At 33.7% G+C, this 21,864-nt stretch overlaps 2 protein-coding genes across 3 annotated transcripts; both read left to right on the top strand.

Annotated features, from left to right (window-relative positions):
* The first annotated feature begins 382 nt into the window (after nucleotides 1-382).
* Nucleotides 383-1,327, top strand: LOC141546798 (olfactory receptor 5B12-like). The gene has a single exon (XM_074274883.1). It carries the CDS (start codon nucleotides 383-385, stop codon nucleotides 1,325-1,327), a length of 945 nt encoding a protein of 314 aa, XP_074130984.1.
* A 16,444-nt stretch (nucleotides 1,328-17,771) lies between these two features.
* LOC141547087 (olfactory receptor 5B12-like) lies at nucleotides 17,772-20,708 on the top strand. 2 transcript variants are annotated; one of them, XM_074275442.1, is made up of 3 exons: nucleotides 17,792-18,093; nucleotides 18,620-18,777; nucleotides 19,369-20,708. In XM_074275442.1, exon 3 carries the CDS (start codon nucleotides 19,399-19,401, stop codon nucleotides 20,341-20,343), a length of 945 nt encoding a protein of 314 aa, XP_074131543.1. In that variant the 5' UTR covers nucleotides 17,792-18,093; nucleotides 18,620-18,777; nucleotides 19,369-19,398; the 3' UTR covers nucleotides 20,344-20,708. The 2 variants fall into 2 exon arrangements, with proteins under 2 accessions (XP_074131542.1, XP_074131543.1); XM_074275441.1 differs by lacking the exon at nucleotides 18,620-18,777 and having other exon boundaries at nucleotides 17,772-18,093.
* The last annotated feature ends 1,156 nt before the right edge of the window (nucleotides 20,709-21,864 follow it).

The raw sequence follows: 21,864 nt of genomic DNA, 5'->3' as shown, positions 1-21,864 counted from the left end.
GAAGAGGAATTTCTGAGTTCTGGGTCATTGAAGTAGAAGGAGGATCTATTCAATAGCATGGCCACAATATATGTGACTGGAGACAATTAAAGACAGAAGTCATGGGAGTTATAGAGGTTGAGGACCTGTTCAGTAATTATCTTAATGAGTTTAAGGGGACTTATTTTGATGTGTGCTATAAAATCATGATAGCAACAATAGTATGCTATCATTTTATCATCTGTCAAAACTCCATAATTTTTGTAACAAAATATTTTAGTTTCATATTAGATAAAATAGGATTCTATAACGGTCCCCAAAGAACAATAAACATCACGATCTTTTCTGTATTTTTCTGTTTCTTTTGTTCCAGGTCAATCTTCCAAATCTCTAGAAGACATTTATGGAGAATTGCTCAGAAGTGAAGGAGTTCATCCTTATGGGATTAACAGATGCCCCTGAGCTTCAGGTTCCCGTCTTCATAATATTAATTATCATCTACCTGATCACTGTGATGGGGAACCTGGGATTAGTAATCCTGATATTGTGGGACTCCCATCTTCACACCCCCATGTACTTTTTCCTCAGCAATCTCTCTCTGGTAGATTTGGGCTACTCTTCAACCATTACTCCTAAAGTGATGGCTGGATTCCTCCCAGGGGACAAAACTATTTCCTATAATGGATGTGCAGCACAAATATTTTTCTTTGCCTACTTTGCAACAACTGAAAGCTATCTCTTGGCTGCTATGGCCTATGATCGCCAGATTGCAGTGTGTGAGCCCCTCCATTACACTACCATCATGACATACAGTGTATGTGCTTGGTTGATTAATAGTTGCCATATCTGTGGTTTACTTTTTGCCTGCATTCACACAGGAAACACCTTCAGCCTCTACTTTTGCAATTCCAACTTGATTCATCACTTTTTCTGTGATGTTCCACCCCTCTTGGTCCTCTCCCACTCTGTCTCCTACATTAATGAAGTAATTGTTTTCTTTGCAGTAGGTTTCAGCGTATTCTTTGGCCTTTTTTTCATTCTTAAATCCTACTTTTTAATTTTTATTTCCATTTTGAGGATGCGTTCAGCTGAGGGTCACCAGAAAGCATTCTCTACTTGTGTTTCCCATCTCACAGCTGTGTCCATATTCTATGGAACAATAATCTTCATGTATTTACAACCCAGCTCCAGTCATTCCATGGACACAGACAAAATGGCTTCAGTTTTCTACACCATAGTAATTCCCATGTTGAATCCTCTGGTCTATAGTCTGAGAAATAAGGAAGTCACTAATGCTTTTAGGAAAATCTTGGAAAAGACAAAGTCTTCATTAAGTATTTCCTTTTAACTTAGGAGAAAAGTATTTACGATATTTCTTCTACATCATGACCTTTAGAGTATATCCTCTCTTAGGTTGACACAGCCTTCATCATTTATGCATCATAGGTCTAATTTCTTTCTTTCCATCCAGAATTTGGAAAACATCTTCCCTCACTAGCATCTAGAATCTGACTCTATGGTCTACAATTACTTAGATATGGGGAGAAGATGGCTGTTTTTGACACTAAAACTTTGGGCTGAAGAAACTTTAAAAGTTTTAATATCTGTTCATCTTTTCACAAGAGCTTAACAAAATCCCGTTACCACTGAAAGTTATAATGTGTTTCACACATCAGCATTTAGGAATCTGCCATTTTCTTTACATGTGAGTCTCGGTAAACCATGGTTAACTGACTCAAGTGGGGATTGCTATCATCAAGGTATTACCTTTCTCAAAATTTTGATGAAAATTCTAGTAAAAAGTCAAAATGTGTACTTATTGCATGTGAAAATGTTATTAGTCATCTTAAGACTGGCATCATTATTTGGATATTTTGAAAAAAAATGTTTGAGCTGAGCTAAGTATGATGGTGGTAATTCTAAAAAGAATTGGGTGGGGAGTGACAAAAACAAAACCCTGCAGGAAAAGATAGTAAGATATACCCCATTTAAAATAGTTATCAACAGTATAATATACTTGAAAGTATACCTGTCAAAACAGTACCAGTAATTACATGAACATAATTCTCATAAAAATGAGGCAGGAAAGGAAGGAAGAAATGATACAGAGGAAGCAAGTTGGGGTGAAGTTCTAGTAGTGCTAGAAATCTAATCTCCTTAGAAACGGTTAAAGAGGGAACAATATGTACATTATAAAGGCATACAGATGTTTCTAAATCTTTAAAGAAATAGGTTAAAGAGATAAGGAAGAGATTTTTAGGAAAGGTTATAGATTAAGAATTAGAAGGGTGAGGGAGAAGATAAGGGAGAAACTCTTAGATGGGTGGGTAGATTATAAAAAAGAACTATGTATAGATTAAAGCAAATCAGATCTATGATGAAGAAGAAGGTGAATGGGGGCCGAATGATAGGGGATATAGAGGAAATGGAAATACTCAATTAGCAATAACTATGTGAATGAAAAAATAGCAGAATGAATTAAAATTTGAAGTTAATATGTTACAAGAAACACAATAAAGATAGGAAGGCATATGTAGAGTTTTTAAAATAAAGGGTTGGGGTAAAATTTATTATGTTTTTGCTGATGTAAAAAACAATTAGAGATAGCAACCTTTATCTTAGATAAAGTTAAAGTTCAAACACATTTAATTTAAAAAGATAAAAAGAGGAAATACACTATGTGTCACCAATATTATTCAATATTGTGTTAGAAATGCTTGCATTAACAATAAAAGGAAAAATAATCGAAGGAATCAGAATGATAAATGAAGTAAGAAACTATTTTTGCAGATTATTTGGTGCTATATTTGGAAAATCTTAAAGGTACAACAAAATATTGGTTAAAGTAATTAACAAGATTAACAGAGTAGTAGGATATAAAATAAATGCATATAAATCAATAGCATTTTTGATATCAGCAACAAAACCCTGCAGGAAGAGTTAGTAAGATATACCCCATTTAAAATAGCTTTTGACAGTATAATACACTTGAAAGTATACCTGTCAAAACAGAACCAGTAACTACATGAACATAATTATAGAACTTTCTTTATATACAAACAAAAGCTGGTTTAATGCCATGGAAAAATAATCTTTCAGATAAAAGTCTTATTTCTTAAATATATAAGCACCTTTGTCAAATGTATAGTTTTAGAAGTAACTCCATAATTGATAAATGGCCAAATGTCATGAACAGAAGTTTTGCAATAAAAAAATCAATATTACTTATAGTCATATGAAAGAATGTTCTAAGTTATTATAGATTAGGGAAATACAAATTAAAATGACTTTGAGATATTATTCTACACCTATCATATTGATTAAAATGATAGATGTTTTTGAATTGGGGTATGACTAAACAAATTGTGTTTTGTGATAGAATATTATTACTGTACTATGATAAATGATAAGCTCATTGATTTTAGAAAAACATGGAAGGGCAACTAGATGGCATGGTGTTTGGAACATTGACCTTGGATTTAGGAGGATCTGAGTTCAAATACAGCCTGAAACTTGACACTTATTAGCTGTGTGACCCTGGGAAAGTCACTTTACTCGGATTCCCTTGTCAAAAAAACAAGAAAAGAAAAATATGGAAAGATTTACATGAAATAATGATGAGTAAAATGAGCAGTAGCAAGAGGACAGTATACGTAGAAATAGAAATATTATCTCAAGAGCAACTTTGAATGACTAATTCATGTTGCATTATCATAAATACTCAAACCGAACTACAAAGCATCTATGAAGGAAGATGTTATCCAACTCCAGAGATACAAATTAGGAAAGTTATCAAGCCTCAGTGTTGGAGGGGCTGTTGGGTTGTTAGACACATTAATAAATAGTTGGTAAAGTTAAGAAATGGTATAGTAATTTTGGAATATGATTTGGAATTAGGCAAATAAAATGATTAAAATTCTCATGTTTTTGAACCAGAAACTTTCTTCCTATGTTATACCTCAAAGAAACCATTGACAAAAAGAAAATCATCATGTATGCCAAAATATTTACAAGTGGCTTTAGAATATAACAAAAAATTGGAAACAAAATAGATGTTGATCAACTGGGAATGGCTAAAAGAATTGTATCTAAATACAATGGAATATTATTATGTAAATTAAGGTATATTTGGGCTGAATGTTAGGGGGGAGTGTTCTAAGCCAGTGAAATGAGAAGGAACTCCATAGAAGGAAATGATATATATATATATATATATATATATATATATATATATATATATATAGTCTGGTTTTATAAAATATATGGGTGTGTTTGTGTTTTTTTAAAGGATGAAATGGGGAAGGAGAGAAAATATAAAGTACAATATAGATAACACACACATACACACATATTATATATATACACATTTGTATTTATACATATATAACAGTTATAATTTAAATTAAAAAGTACAAGCAGAGAATAAAAGAAAACTTTGAAGGAAGCAAAAATATCAAGGTAGCATTGAATACAATGTGAAATATTTATTACATAATTTAAAAATTAAACAATCTGAAATATTGATATTCAATATTCATATTGAATTTTCCCTTTATGTTCTCTCTCTCTATCTCTCTCTCTCTTTTTTGCTGAGGCAATTGGGGTTAAGTGACTTGCCCAGAGTCACACAGCTAGGAAGTGTTAAGTGGCTGAGACCAGATTTGAACTCCGGTCCTCGTCAGGGACTTCAGGGCTGGTACTCTATCCACTGTGCCACCTAGCTGCCCCTTTTCTTTATGTTCTTCTGTATATATAAAAACATTCTCACTCTTCCTTTTTGTATTTATGTTCAAAATGAATTAAATATTAAAAATAAAATAGAAAGTCAATAGAAAAGTATCTATTATCCCCCTAAGCTTTTGCATTTGAAGTACAGTTATAAATGGGGAGAGGTTGTTTATATAACTCCAGTGGCAAGTTCCTCCATTGACACATATTAGTAACCTTAGCTTAACACATTATTATATGAACTCATTAAGTTTACTTATTTATTATAAATGAAACATCGTACATGATAACAGTTACTGTTCTCTACTAGCAGTCAAGACCATGGACAGGGATAGATATTGATTTATACAACAGTCTAGGCAAAGGCTTGTAATGACTTGTAATCTTTCTGTTCTGGGCCCTTATGACATAGGAGGATTTATGTTATTTTCTTGCTTGTTTATTCCACCTATATGATCTCATCTTTTCCTTTTTTCCTGAGGATATTGCATTAAAAAGATCATTAATTTGTAAGATGTCATTTTTGTTATTAATGAAATTTAGATAATATTTTCCAGACCCAATATCATTAGGATTTGCAAGGATTGAGATGAGTGGTAGCAGCCAATAATGAGATATATAGACTAGGCATAACTTAAGAATAGGAGTCCCTTCTGCATGGTAAAGGTGAGGGGAGGTGAAATAAAGTTCTTGAGTAAAAAATTGATATTTAAAAACTGTTATGTTAGAGCATTAAAAAGAGCAGGATTATGGTATAAGAAGTGAGAGATGAAATTCAAGTTGGAAAGCTCGTCAACAATTCATAATGTGTTTTACAAATATTCTCCATTTACTCTTACAGTTAGATTATTATTAGCCCTATTTTACAGCTTAGATGACTGAGGCTTTGATGCTATAGTATAAGAAGGACATTAATTAGCTGAAGGGAATACAAGGGAAGGATGCCATCATCATTATGAAGCTAAAGTACATGTTATAGGTAAAAATCAATTGAAGAAACAGGTATGTTTAATTTGAAGAAAAGATTTTTGTGAGGGGTGGGTGTAGATAACATGATCGTTGTCTTCAAGAATTTGAAATTTTCTTATATGTAGAATCAATTATAATTTTGCTGTTTGAATCTAAGAGATAAAGTCAAGAGCAATGGATTGGCGATGTAAAGAGGCAATTTTAGGCTTGATATCAGGGTGGAGGAAAACTTTCTAGTTATTAGCACTGGACAAAACTGGAAAGGGTTATATTGAGAAAAAGTTTACTGCTCCTTGGGAGTCATTAATCAAAGGCTGGATAACTTCTCAGATATATTATAATGGGGATTCCTTTTTGGTCAAGAGTACATTATATGGCTACTCAGGCAGCTTCTGACTAATTTGGTATTCCTAATATTAAATGATAGTGAATGTATCAATAAATACAAGCTAGAAAAAGGTGAAAACACAGAAAAGGCTTGCGTGTTTGTCATTTTCAATGAATTGGAAATTGTCAATTTCCAATTGAAATAAGACTTTTCCCATCATACAAAAAGTTGAGACCACATGACAACAAACGATAAAAGACTGTTTGCAAGGTAGTGAAGCAATGAACAAATATTTTTAAAGTTCTTATTATGTAGCAGGCACTGTATTAATTCCCACTTATGGCATGCTGTGTAAGCAAGTATAATTAATTTAACTCTCAATTCACTTCAGGAAATTCACTCTTGATCCACTCACTTCTTAAGCCACCATTCCCAAGTGTAAGACTTAGGGAGAATAATAGCATGATTTTCTTTTGGACTCCAGGAACATTGTAAAGAATCCAAGAATTGATTATGTCTTTCTCCTAAATCATTTAAAGATTTGCCCAGGGCCATACAAAGTGTAAATAGTTTTATATATATATATATGTGTGTGTGTGTGTGTGTGTGTGTGTGTGTGTGTGTGTGTGTGTGTGTGTGTGTGTGTCTGTGTCTGTGTCTGTGTGTGTAATATATAAAATCTATTTCTGGCAGTTCCATATTACACACACACACACAAACACGCTCTGAAAATTTGGTTAAATTCCTTTTGAAAAGATAAGGTAATTATTTATAAAACTTCAAAAGGTATCCTCAGCAGAAAACTGCAGTTTTGAGGAAAAATTCAACTTCCACACATTTCTAAAAATGATACATCTCAAACTTGGAAACTTAAAACCAAAGAAAACTGAAGTTTCTCATTCTCAGAATGGAGTGGGAGAATTCAGTTTTCTGTCATGGGAAATAATTAGGATGTGGACCTTAGAGAGGTTGTACTTTAAAGATCAAAGAAGGGAAGAAATATTTATGCAATTTTGTCAATTAAAAGAGAGTCCCAATGAAGGATTCATCCTTTCAATCACTTTCTAAAGAGAATTGTTGACCTACTTGTTCCTTAAGCTTTTGACTGAAAGGCATAACTTGGGGATGACCATGTTTTAGAATTCTGAACCCCTGTTTTCTGTTTCTGTGGAATGATTAGTCATATTTTAAATATTTTATATTTACATATTTATGTTTAATATATATATATATTATATTTTAAATATATAAAGATTATTATCCCAAAGAATAAGAATATTTCTATGAAATTGGAAGCACAGGTAGAAAATGCTTTCTGTCAGTTTTCAGCTGCCATCTTCAGAATGGCTACAAAGACAAATATATAATATTTTGAGATGAAAAGAGGCATAATTCAAAAGAAGATGGTAACCAATTCATTGTTGTATCTGTAAGAAGTAGAGAATGCTGGGATGGGGTAAAATGCCACTGAAAAATTGATGGGCCAAATTGGAACCACAGAAGTGGAAGCTAAAGGTGTTTTCCTATGTGAAGGGATCACCTAGATCATATAAACCTATATGCATAGTTATATGTATATAGGACATAGGAACCACAGTGGATGTCATGGTGGTGTTATAATGAAAGGGGTTATAGCACGTACTCATAGGCCTCAGGAGCATGGGGAAACTTTTAACGGCATCTTAGCCACATATATTGTAATTTAGTCATTTCATTGTGTTTTACTCTTCATGACCCCATTTGGAGTTTTCTTGGCAAAGACACTGGAGTGGTTTGCCATTTTCTGCTCCAGTTTATTTGACAGATGAAGAATTGAGACAAACAGGATTAAGTGACTTGCTCAGATTGTAAATGTTTGAGGCCAGATTTAGGTTCAGGAAGATGAATCTTCCTGTCAGAGTGGGGAGGGAAGTGGAAGAGGGGGGCTTAAATCACTGGTTATCAGAGCTGGGAGGGCCTTTAGAACACTGAGTGTCAGAGCTGGATTTAGAACATTTTCCAGAACTCTTAAAATCTCTCTCTGGGAATAGCATTCAGTTTCTCCATTGCACATTTGAGTTCATTCTTTTTCCAGCCTAGACATATCCCTTAATATGAACATCAGTCTCTACAACTCTCCCTGTTTTCAGTGTGTCTCTCCTACTGTAGTCTATCTCCTTTTCCTTTATAGGTCTGACCCTGTGATAGATTGATTCATCTTTGCTCCATGAGCTCCTTTGTCCTTTTTCAAGTTACTTGAACCCTAGGTTACATCTATATTCAACCTTTTTTGGTTTCACTAATGTGTTATCAAATAAATCCTATAACCACAGTGAGCCGCAAAGCTAAGGTTATTGTTTCATTTGACCTCTGTCACAAAGTAATGATTTTACTCCCCTAATTAATGTTATCATACACTCCAAATAAGAATTCTGAAAAAATTGTCTCCTAAGATCTGTTAAGCCCCTTCACCTCTCCATTTGAGCAGATAGAGGCATTTTATACTTTCTTTCCCTAATTCCATGTCCTCTGCAACTCTTATTTATTTCCTACTTTTTCCTCTCTAATTTCCATAACTTTCCTATTTACTCAGCATAAGCCATATTCTTTGATCATCCTTGCAACTCCATTACCCAGAATTCTGAAATTCCCCCTTTTACTACATCCTTCTATCTTTCCATTACATATTCTGCCTTACCTTTCTGCAACATAGATTTAATTCTTACCATAAACACCAATTCCTTCATTCCTACTTGTTAGGATTACTAAGTGAGAACTCAGGTTGTCTGGACAGTGACAAGGTGAGAATTCAGGTTTTCTGGACAATTACAAGGTGAGAACTCAGGTTGACTTGATGGAAGGAGCAGGCTCATTGGCTGAGGTGGTTCTTCCCAGAAGCCCTTGCATTATCCCACGCCCATTCTCTGGGAGAATAAAAGAGAGGACTCCCAGAGATAAAAAAAGACTCTGAATTGCATCAGGCTTGATGGGGCTCTCTGCAGGAAGGGAAGTCACTTCTCTGGACAAGAGTTAACAGCAACTGCCTGGAGACAACGGTTCACTACAGGAAGAAGAATCTGTCTGAGAGATTTGAGTAGACACAGCAGATCTCTTCCCAGAGAGCCCCGTCAGGCCTGATGTAATGCAGAGACCCTCTTCTTGAATCCTGGCTCTGAATCTCCTCCAGCTCTTATCCTTCTCCAGGCCGATCTGCTCTCTGGGCCCAATGCTGTCTCTTTTATCCTCCCAGAGAATGGGCGTGGGATAATGCAAGGGCTTCTGGGAAGAACCACCCCAGCCAATGAGCCTGCTCCTTCCATCAAGTCAACCTGAGTTCTCACCTTGTAATTGTCCAACCTGAATTCTCACCTTGTCACTGTCCAGACAACCTGAGTTCTCACTTAGTAATCCTAACACCTACTATTTTCCCAAGTTCATTTCTTCTGCAAATTAATCTCCCTTACTTTGACCTCACTCCTTTCTCTTCACAAGATTAGCCCCCTGAGTGATTGTTTCAATGATACTCCCTGAACTACCCTGAAATCCTCATTCCCTTGTACTTTCACCCATCACTCCAATGCAACATGCTCACCACAAACCCTAGATGGATCCAATAATATGGGGCTGAAAATGGTGCATAATGTTGCTGAGTGGGTTCTCTATAGAAACATCTTGTTATTTGGTGTCTTCTGCCCTCTCAGGGCCAAATGAATCAGTTAATCTTCCTCACCTAACTATTTAACCTACTTTCCTATCCTACTTGCTTTCTCTTGAATTAGCAGAGAGAGATGTCATTATTGCTGGATTTTTTGATTCCCTGCTCCACACTCCAAACCCCTCTTCATTTTTCTCCTTTCTCTTCGGCTTCATCCCTATTTTAGAGGAAGAGGTGGGTTTTTTTTCATTATCAAGGTTAATCTCTATATACATGATCTTCATCTTTTCTCATCCTATCTCCTCTAAAAAGATGTATGCAGAACTATTAGTTTAGGAAAATGCTTTTAAATATTACCTCCTTGGATATTTATAATGAACCAGGATTCTATATGATGTATTCATTTTGCAAAGAAGGAAAAAGAAGCAGATAAAGATAGGGAGCTTTTCAAGAATCTGATACTAGGAAGTATCTGAGTCCCAGTGGACACATCTCTTTATTTCCAAGTCCTATACTATTTCTACTTGGAAGCCTCTAAGAATCCAACCCCTCAATCATGTTTTTCTAATTTATTTTCTCCTCCTTCTAAAAGATCACATTGCCAGTTATCTGCAATAATATCCAGGTTCTGCCATCTTTAAAAAAAATCATCATTTAAAAATACATCTTCCACATAATTACATTTTATATTCTTTGTATTTCTAATGTTGAGAAGTGCTCAGCAGATCTAAGATAAAATACAAATGTCTCTATTTCATATTTAAAAGCTATAACCAACTTTCTCCATCCTATCTTCCAAGGTTAATTTCATAGTATTCTCCATCCTGTATATCTTACATGATATGCAGATGACTCTCCATTTATTTTTCCATTCTTGATCTCTGATCTCCTTTGTACTTATGTGCCTTTGTACGAGCTATCCTCCATGGATATTTCTATAAACTCTATTTTTGGATATTTCTATAAACTCTATTTTTGAACATTTCTTAGAATTCCTGGATCTCAGAAGCATGAAGTACAAATGCCAATTTCTGTACTTTCCTGTTCCTCTCACTTTGTACTGTTCTCCCCACACCACTAAAATAGTTTGTATTTATTTGGTATATATTTTCCATTGATTTTTCTTTGGAATACTGTTCTGTGCCATATGCAATCTTGAGGGTAGGAATAATTGTGCTTGTGTGGGGGATGGATGGGGCAAAAGCATTTTCAAGGATTACTACATAATGGGATGGAATCAGTACTAAATGTATGCTTGTTGAATTGAGTTAATTACATAATAAAATCAAACACATAAAAATCATTGAATAGGAAGAATGGACAAACAATAATAAAGATCAAAAATTTCTACAGAAAATCTTATAGATTCATTCATTTAAAATTGAGAGTGACCTTAAAGGTCATCTAGTCCAATCCTTTCATTTCTAAGTGACTTTATGGATAATCTAGGATTTGAACTATGATACTATAGTTCCAAATTCTTCCTTCTTGAAGAAAGGCTGGTATGGGTGAAAGAGTAAAGAGCAGAGCTGGATTCTAGTCCTGTTATTTATCATTATGTCTGCAACTTTAGATAAATCACTTCTCCAATCTGACCGTCACTGCTGCTGTGGGAATAAAGTTATAGAAGTTTTTTACATCCAAAATGTAAATCATGATGTAGGCAATTGCAGCTTTTTAAATTTCAAATTTAATTTTGGATTTTTTTTGAAAAATTTCAGAAGAAGGATTTTTACCATTAAAACAAAAAATGTAAGCATTTGCAATACCTGATTGTTTTATTCTGTGTTCATAATTCTTATAAAGAATTATGAAATGCAAGGGGAAACAAATAGTACGTATATGAAATAATGACAACTGGTAGAATGGCAAGATTGCCATTTTTAATATGATTTGGATTCCACTTTTGCTCTTTATTATGTGTCACCCCAAGCAAGACCCATACCATCTCAAAGTCTCACTTTTTTCAGCTATGAAACTGACTGACCCATAAGAACTTAAGATCTAGGAGGCAGATAAGTGGCAAAGAAGATAGAAGGATATGGAATGAATGGATGAAATGAATGAACTGAGTTCAAATTCTAAGATACTTGCCACCTGTATGATCTTGGACACATCACTTAATATCTCTCAGCCTCAGTTTCCTCATCTCTAAAATGGAGATAAAACAGCAAATGAGCAAATGAGGACAAATGAGATTTTTTAAAAGTACAGTGCTTTGTAAACATTGATATTCCCAATAAATGCTATCATCAGCCTTTTTTGGAATAAAATAACATGAAACATTGTGAAAATGGCACTTTCAGATCTGTGACTGAACCCTTATCTCCATCTACTTTGAACCCAAGGATACTAATTTTCTTTCATGAACTTTTATATTGTAGAATTGCCTAGAACTTGTTACTAATATACTAGTAGCTGAGATCTACCTGGGTCCTTTAGGATAATGACAAGACTCCAAGAGGAAGGACTCTTTGAGTATCTTAACCTAAGCATGAATCTTGTATTAGAAATTTAATCCAAAGATGAGAACATTTAGACTACCTTCAATATTCCAAATTATTAGGTAGTTTGTATTATTTTCCTTTTTGATGCCTTTTCTTTTAAATTTTCTTCATAAATAAATTAATATCATTTAGAATTAGAATCAAAGAGTAAAAAGATTTGAGACATGGTAGAGACCTCATCCCCCAAAACATATCCACTTTAAAAATTTCCAGCAAGATATCCAGTTTCTGTTTTAAGATTTCCAAGAAGGGGAAAATCACTGCCTCTTAACAGAACCCATTTCTCTTTGTCTGGCACTAATGGCTTAGAAATTCTTTCCCTTCAAAACATTTATTCTAAATTTACATTTTCATTACTTCTACCCATTGGATTCTGCCCTCTGATTTAATCATTCTCATCATATCTTATAGTGCAATAACAATCTCCTGCATTCAAGTATTATAATTCTTTTAGCCATTCCCTGGTTTATGGGTATATACTTTTTTTCTTTTCTTTTTTTTTTTTTTGGCAATACTTTGTTAGAAATTTCTTCTTATCAATGCTTTTCTAGAAGCATAAATTCAATAAGGGAGTTTATGTTTCAAAGGGTATGGGAATTTTAATCACTTTATTTGCACAATTTCTAATTATTTTCTAAAAGGATTGTACTATATCATAGCTCTACCAATAAATTATTAGGGTTCCTGTTATCTTACAACTCTTTCTACATTGACAATGGACTTTTTTGGTTATCTTTCCCTATTTGAATGGTGTTCAGTGAATCTTGAAGATTGTTTTGATTTACATTTCTCTTATTTTGGGAAATTGCTATATATATGTATATATATGTATGTATTTGTTAGACACATAAATAATCTTGAATGTCAATCTCTTATGAAAGCAATTTGATACAAAGATTCTTTTTCCATTCAACTTATTGTCTTTTTATCATAGGTGTATTAATTTTTTATGTGCAGAAACTTTTCAGCTTGATCTGTTTAAAGGTTTGAATAATTATGATGGACATGGCTCTTCTCAACAATGAGATGATTTGAAGCAATTCTAAAAGACTTAGGATAGAAAATGTTATCTACATCTCGAGAGAACTATGGAGACTGAATATGGATCAAATCATAATATTTTCACCTTTTTTGTTTGATTTTATTTCTCATTTTTTTCCTTTTTAGTTAGAATTTTCTTCCATAATATTTTCTTGTATTTTTAAAATTCATAACTATGTTTAAAATAATTTCACATATTTTACCTGTACCAGATTACTTGATGTTTTGGGGAAGGCAGAAGCTATGGAAGGGAGGGAGAAAAATTTGGAACATAAAGTCTTTTTTTTCCATATTGCTCCATGGGCTCCCTATAATCCTTTTTTAAAATTAATTTTATAATTATAACATTTTTGACAGTACACATGCATAGGTAATTTTTACAACATTATCCCTTGTATTCACTTCTGTTCTGAATTTTCCTCTCCTTCCCTCCCTCCACCCCCTCCCCTAGATGGCAGGCATTCCCATACATATCAAATATGGAACATAAAGTCTTACAAAAAATGAATGTCAAAAACTATTTTTGCATATATTTGGAAAAATAAAATAGTACTGACAAATAAAATAAAATACCATCTTCTAGGTGAAAGCTTTTCTATTATTGAAAATTTTTAAAAGAAAGAAAAAAGAAAGTTTCAATGACTGAATCTGTAGTTCCTTTGTTAAAAATTAATTTTATAACATTTTTGACAGTACATATGCGTAAGTAGTTTTTTACAACATTATCCCTTGTACTCCCTTCTGTTCCGAATTTTCCCCTCCTTCCCTCCACCTCCTCTTCTAGATGGCAGGCATTCCCATACATATTAAATATCTTATAGTATATCCTAGATACAACATATATGTGCAGAACCGAATTTTGTTGTTGTTGCAAAGGAAGAATTGGATTCAGACGGTAAAAATAACCTGGGAAGAAAAACAAAAGATGCAAACAGTTTACACTCATTTCCCAGTGTTCCTTCTCTGGGTGTAGCTGATTCTGTCTATCATTGATCAATTGAAACTGGATTAGCTCTTCTTTATGTTGAAGAAATCCACTTCCATCACAATACAGTATTGTTGTTGAAGTGTAAAATGATCGTCTAGTTCTGTTCATTTCACTCAGTATCAGTTCATGTAAGTCTCTCCAAGACTCTCTGTATTCATCTTGCTGCTCATTTCTTACAGAGCAATAATATTCCATAACATTTATATGCCATAATTTACCCAACCATTCTCCAATTGATGGGCATCCATTCATTTTCCAGTTTCTAGCCACTATAAAAAGGACTGTCACAAACATTTTGGCACATGCAGGTCCCTTTCCCTTCTTTAGTATTTCCTTGCGATATAAGCCCAGTAGTAGCACTGCTGGATCAAAAGGATATGCACATTTTGATAACTTTTTGGGCATAATTACAGATTGCTCTCCAGAATGGTTGGATTCTTTCACAACTCCACCAACAATGCATCAGTGTCCCAGTTTTCCCACATCACCTGAAATAATTCATCATTATTTGTTCCTGTCATCTTAGCCAATCTGACAGGTGTGTAGTGGTATCTCAGAGTTGTCTTAATTTGCATTTCTCTGATCAATAGTGATTTGGAACACTCTTTCATATGAGTGGAAATAGTTTCAATTTCATCATCTGAAAATTGTCTGTTCATATCCTTTGACCATTTATCAATTGGAGAATGGCTTGATTTCTGAATCTGAAGTTCCAATGCAGATCTGCAGTTTATAGGAATTTAATGAATTTGAATTATTTTCTCACTATTTTTGGCCTCAGTTTGTGAGAATTTATGAAGTTAAATTTTCAATTAATCTTTATGAGAAACTTTTAAATTAGCACTCATAGAAGAAGGGGAAGGATGTAGAGCACTGGAAATTACCAATGTGCTAATTTCACTTTATTATATGACTGCACAAATAACTCCCTTTCTATTAAGTGATTTAGATATGATAATCATTTCATGCTACAGGAAAATTATTATTTTCCCCAATATTTTTTGTTTTATATCTTTTCATTACTCTATTAGATTTACATTTGGTAATAGATTCCACATTCATTATCTCCACTACATTGCACATAAAATTCTTATCCAATTATGGGCAATAGTTTCTGAGGTCTCTTACATGTATGAGAATGATTCTGAAATTGAATGTTTGAACATAGCTCTCAGGGAAGGATCCTTAGAAGTAAAGGAGGATGAAAACATGGGGTTCAAAGGGTAAAAAAACTTGAATATGCTTTCATCTGACCCAACTGGAACTGCTAAAATTAGATGTCACTAGCCTTAGAATTGATTAACTTATCCCTTTAAGACAGGATAAGAAAATGGAAGTTGGCTCTCTTTGAGGCTTGAATATATAGATTAGGAAATTACTGGAGAAAGGAAGTGGAATTATCTCCTCATCTTCCTTTTCTTATATGGCTATTTTGGGGAATAACAACTTGAAATATTGTAGGTAGGCAGAACAGTGCATAATGTACAGGTATGAATGAAGATGTTTTGAGTTTAAATTTGGTTTCGATATTTATTAGTTATATGGACAAGTCACCTAACTCTGTTTGCCTTAGTTTCCTCATCTGTAAAATGAACTAGAGAAGGAAATAGCAAACTACTTTAGTATTTTTGAAAAGAAAATTCCAAATGAGGTTTACAAAGGCTCAACCATAATTGAAAAACGACTGTAAGATACTCAAAACATATGTAAGGAGATATTTTTTCATTCTTTTAATTTACATTTTTTTTATTATGAGATGAATACGCAGTAATAGATATGATAATTGCAATACATAAATAATAGAAGAAAGTCAAATACTAAGCTGTTAATTTTCATCATGTACAATTTTAAATGTTTATTATATATAATCAATAGTAAAACTATACTACTTTTCTAAATCCCATCCTGAAATTCCTTTTTTTTTTTGTATTTTTAAAATGTTTTCTTTATTCTCTTTTACTCCTTATCTTTTTACTGCTTTCATCATTGTCATCACCTATCAAGCCTCTAAATCTCTGGACACATCAATCCTTCCCCATCAGACATTTTTCTGGATGGAAGCTGCACCATAGAGAAATTGTGCCCAGGCTCTAAAGGATTTGTCAATTCTCCTGACTATTTTCTAGTTGTCCATGTGGCAGATCTTTCAGGTCATGGCCCTGATTTCTTGTGTCTCCTGAGAGTAGTCATGTTCTCTGTGTATCATGGAAAAGTCCTAGCAACAACATATGAATACACTTATGACTTTCCTTCCTAATAGTGATTGGGTCTCTGCAGACCTGGGTATGCTTATTATACACTTCTCGGAGGTGCACACTAAGGAGTTCTGGATGTCCTCAAAGGAGCCTTTGTATTTTAAGAGCATCAATATGTCCATTCTTGTAAAACCCTACTGCAAAGTTTACAATCCCAAAGCCACAGAAAGTCTTTTTGTTTCAGTTTGAGCCAATGTCCATTGGACAAGTCTGATTTTGGTTATCATCCTTTATTTATTAATAAAATCAGTTCTCCTTTGCTTTAGCCTATTTATTGACCTTCCTGTCATCAGGATCCAAGGAGAAATATGGCCGAGGACAGCAGACCGTGTGGAAAAACTGAGTTTTAGATGCCAGGAACAAGTTTCTACAAATCTTCTTCTCTTCTCTTTGGATAAAGATTTACCCTTGGGCAAAGGTCCTTCTTTAGTCATTCCCCTTAGACTCTTGTCACCATCCTAAAAGACCCAGGTAGGTCTCAGCTATTAGAAAATTACTAACAAGTTCTACTCAGTTCTACAATATGAGTGCCACATGAATGAAAAATGATATCCTTGACTTTAAGATATGAGAAGATATAGAGTTTAAAATCATAAATTTGCAATTGCTATTTCCATTATGTTTTATGTTATTAAATCCAAATTGATGATAATAGTCACTATCATTTATTCAGAACTTCAAGATTCACAAGATTTTAGAAATCACATATGTTCTATGTGAGATAGATATTACAATTACCTCTGTTTTAGAGATGAGAAAACTGAGGCTAAGAAATGTTAAGTGATGTGTCCATTGTGATACAGGAAACAAGCATTTTAGACAGTTTGAACTCTTTTCATCCAGATTCCATCTTTTTCTTCTTCTATCCCCTTTGCCACTCATCTGCCTCCTAAATCACAAGATTGGATTTTTTTTTTTAAAAAAGATCTTATATATCTAGTTTAATACCTGAGGAAGCTGAGAGATGATAAGAGTCTTGCTTGGGGTGACTATGTAGAGATATTGTATCCTCATTATTGTTTATAATGTTTTCCTAGCCAATAATTTTTATGTGTTCAATTTTAGTCATGCAATTGATTCAATTTAATGAATATATATTTAGTGTGGATTCTGTATGAATGACCATGCTTTCCTCTGAGAATAGCTCCACTCTCATCACACACACATGCAACCAAACACAAATATTTCCCATCCTTAATGATTTTATGCTTACAGGTAGTAAATGATGTTATGCAGATAAATCAATAAAAGGAAGTGTAAACTCTTTAAATGGGAGGCACAAATCATAAAAGGAACTGGAAAAGTTCTGACAATTGGAGGTGACAGTTGAACTGTTGATTTCAGGGAGCCAGGATTCTAAGAGGAAGTGTTGAAGAGAAAGAGTTTTAGAAGCATGAAAAACAACTTATATGAAGGCACATAGCTGGGAGATGGGAGATCAAGGATAGAGATGAATATACAACTATCTGCCCTACATGTGGGACATAAGAAATGGGGAATACTGTGAAATCAATTCAGGAAGAGAGGATGGAGAGAGTTTAAGGGTATTAAATGTGAAATAGAGACATTCATATTTTGTACATGTGATCTACCAACACCACTGAACAGCAGAGACACAAATTCACCTGGGCTGTACTTGTATGAAAGATGCATTTTAAAAAAAGGTGATTTTTTTAAAGATAGCGGTATCTAGGCATTATTGTAAATAATAGGGAATGGGAAATTGTATAAGAGAAAAAAAATTAAACAATACAGTGCTGGAGGATTTGGACTCTTAGAGGTTTCCAGATGGATATAGTATATGACCTGGAATTGGAGAGAAGTTCAAATCAGATATCAGATACTTTCTAGGTGACCCTTCTCAAATCTCTTATTTTTTTCTGCTTCCATTTTTCTCCTCTTTTAAATGGGTACAATACCTACATTACTGGTTTGTTGTGAAGATCAAGTGAGGAAATATTAATAAATCAATTTCCTAAACTAATAGTATTATCTGATTTTTATCTATTAACATTTTTGGAAGAGATAATTTGAGATGAGATGAGATGAGAAGATCACATGTAGGCTTGATTAACTTCCTCTAAGATGGGAACAAAGCAGGAGAGAACAGGAAACATTGAAGGAGGTATGGAGTATAGAGTAGGTAAGAGAGAAATCAAGAATGATGACATTTCTCTTTTCTGATTCAAGGTGGGGAGAACATTATGCAGGACAAGTGGATTAAGAGCTAACTGGGTTCATTTGAACATGGAGGGTACAAGTGACAAGAGAAGGACATGTTTCTATAGAGAACCTACTCAGTGTATTTATGCACTTTGTTCTGCCCCATGTTCATTGGACCATTAAAGGTAAATAAAAAGTATAATGCTAAATTTGAATGTCTGGTAAAAGACAACGAAGCAAGAAATTTTAGGATAGCTGAGGGACTATCAATGGAGCAGTTAATCATCCGTTCAATCCTTTGTAGGGGATAGGGTAAGGTCAAAATAAGGGAAATGAAATTGGAAACATGGTAGAAATATGGGAACTGGTGTTTATGGTAAGGAGAGGAAATTAGGGCAGAATATGTAAGGAAAAGATAGTAGGATGTATTCTAGAGGAATTTCTGAGTTCTGGGTCATGGAGTGGGAGGGAGGATCAATTCAATAGCATGGCTACAATACATGTGACTGAAAAAATAAAGATGGCGATGGAGGAGTAATGGAGGTTGAGGACCTGTTTAGTAATTATCCTGATGCGTTTTAGGGAACTTATGATGTGTATTATAAAATCATAATAGCAACATTAGCATGCTGTCAATTTATCATATATTAAAACTCCATAATTTTTATAACAAAATACTGTAGTTTCATATTATACAAAACATGATTCTATCATCATCACAAAAGAACAATAAAAACTATGATCTTTTCTGTACTTTTCTGTTTCTTTTGTTCCAGGTCAATCTTCTAAATCCCTACTAGACATTTATGGAGAATTGTTCAGAAGTGAAGGAGTTCATCCTTGTGGGATTAACAGATGCCCCTGAGCTTCAGGTCCCCCTCTTCATAATATTCATTATCATCTACTTCATCACCCTAGTGGGAAACCTGGGATTAATAATTCTGATACTGTGGGACTCCCATCTTCACACCCCCATGTACTTTTTCCTCAGTAACCTTTCCCTGGCAGATTTGGGTTATTCTTCAGCCATTACTCCTAAAGTGATGGCTGGATTTCTCCCAGGGGACAAAATCATTTCCTATAATGGATGTGCGGCACAAATATTTTTCTTTGCCTACTTTGCAACAGTTGAAAGCTATCTCTTGGCTGCTATGGCCTATGATCGCCAGGTTGCAGTGTGTAAGCCCCTCCATTACACTACCACCATGACATCTGGTGTATGTGCTTGTTTAGTTATTAGTTGCCATATCTGTGGTTTTATTTTTGCTACCATTCACACAGGAAACACCTTCAGCCTCTACTTTTGCAATTCTAACTTGATTCATCACTTTTTCTGTGATGTTCCACCCCTCTTGGTTCTCTCCTACTCTATCTCCTACATTAATGAAGTAGTTGTTTTCTTCGCTGTAGGTTTCAATGTATTATTTAGCCTTTTTTTCATTCTGAAATCCTACTTTTTCATTTTCATCGCCATTTTGAGGATGCGTTCAGCTGAGGGCCGCCAGAAAGCATTCTCTACCTGTGCTTCCCATCTTACAGCTGTGTCCATATTCTATGGAACAATAATCTTCATGTACTTACAACCCAGCTCCAGGCATTCCATGGACACAGACAAAATGGCTTCAGTTTTCTACACCATGGTCATCCCCATGTTGAATCCTGTGGTCTATAGTCTGAGAAATAAGGAAGTCAGTGGTGCTTTTAGGAAAGTCATAGAGAAGACAAAATTTTCATTAGATATTTCCTTTTAAATTAGTAAAAAAATATTCAAAAATTTCCTCACTGATTTCCAGTATCCGACTCTGTAGTTTACAATTATTTTTTCATCTGGACAATATGGTTATTTTTTACACTAAAATTGTTGAAGATACTTTCAATGTTTTGATATCTATTCATCTTTTCACAAAAGCTTTAACAATATTTCTTTACCACAGATAGCTATGATGTGTTGAATACATCAGCTTTTAGGAGTCTCCCATTTTCTTTTCATGTGAGTCTGGGCAAACCATTGTTAAGTAAATTGAATGAGAATTATTATTATTTCTGTAATTCCATTTCTAATGCTTTGCAGAAAATTCTAGTAAAAAGTCAAAATGTTTACTTTTATATGTGAAAATGCTATCAATAGTCTTTAGAGTGGCATCATTACTTGGGTATTTTGAAAGAAATATTTGGGCTTAGCTATGTAGGATGGTAGTTCTAAATTCTAATTTCTAAAATCTAATTCTAAAAAAGTTGAGTGGGGAGGACTAAAAAAGGAATAATTATTTCATACAAATGAAGCAGAAAAGAAAGAAGTGATATAGAAGAATCAAGTTGGGTTGACGTGCTAGTAGTGCTAGAACTCTAATCTCATCAGAAATAGGTTAAAGAGAGAACAAAATATATATAAGAAGTGCATAAAAGTCTCCTAAATATATAAAGACATAATAGGGTGGGGGAATAGGATAAAGAAGAGACTTTTAAAGAGTATGTAGATTAAGAATTAGAAGAGAGGGAAAGAGGGTAAGGGAAAGACTCAGATTGGTAGATATATTAAGAAAGAGAAGAGGAAGGTAATGGTTACAGGTCGACCTGTAAAGAAGGATAGGGTGAATGGGAGAGAAAGATATTGAGAAAATGTAAAATGAATGGAGATACACAACAAATAATAACTTTGAAAGTGAATGAAAACAAGTAGCAGATTGAAGTAAAAATTTGAATTCAACATGTTACCAGAGACAGAATAAAAATTGAAAGTTATACATAGAGATAAAATAAAAGACTGATGTAAAATTTAGTGTGCTTCAGCTGATGTAAAAAACTATTAATGATAACAATCATAATATCAGACAATGTGAAAGTTCAAACAGATTTAATTTAAAATGATAAAAAGAGAAAAGATACTATGTGTCACCTATTCAATTTTTTTAGAAATGCAATAACAATAAAAGAAAAAGAAATTCAACGAATCAGAGTTGGAAATGAAATAAATTATTTTTTGCACACCATTTGATGATTATTTGGAAAATCCTAAAGATACAACAAAAAGTTAGTTGAACCAATTTATTATATTAACAGAATAATAGGATTTAAAATAAATCTATATGAATCATTACCATTTTTAGATGTCACCAATGAAGCCCTGCAAGAAGAGATAGTAAAAGGATATCCATTTGAAATAACTATCAACAGCATAATACACCTGAGAGAATACCTACCAAAATAGACCCAGGTACTACATGAACATTATTATAACATTTTCTCTTTATACAAATAAAAGCTGATTTAAG

The sequence above is a fragment of the Sminthopsis crassicaudata genome, chromosome 6 (genome assembly GCF_048593235.1).
Source record: "Sminthopsis crassicaudata isolate SCR6 chromosome 6, ASM4859323v1, whole genome shotgun sequence".
In the NCBI taxonomy this organism is placed as follows: Eukaryota; Metazoa; Chordata; class Mammalia; order Dasyuromorphia; family Dasyuridae; genus Sminthopsis; species Sminthopsis crassicaudata.
Note: the sequence above shows the minus strand (reverse complement) of the source record. Positions and strands in the feature narration are given on the sequence as shown.

Coding starts and splice junctions, on each gene's coding strand:
- LOC141546798 (XM_074274883.1), top strand. CDS start 383: ATGGAGAATTGCTCAGAAGTGAAGGAGTTCATCCTTATGGGATTAACA.
- LOC141547087 (XM_074275441.1), top strand. CDS start 19,399: ATGGAGAATTGTTCAGAAGTGAAGGAGTTCATCCTTGTGGGATTAACA.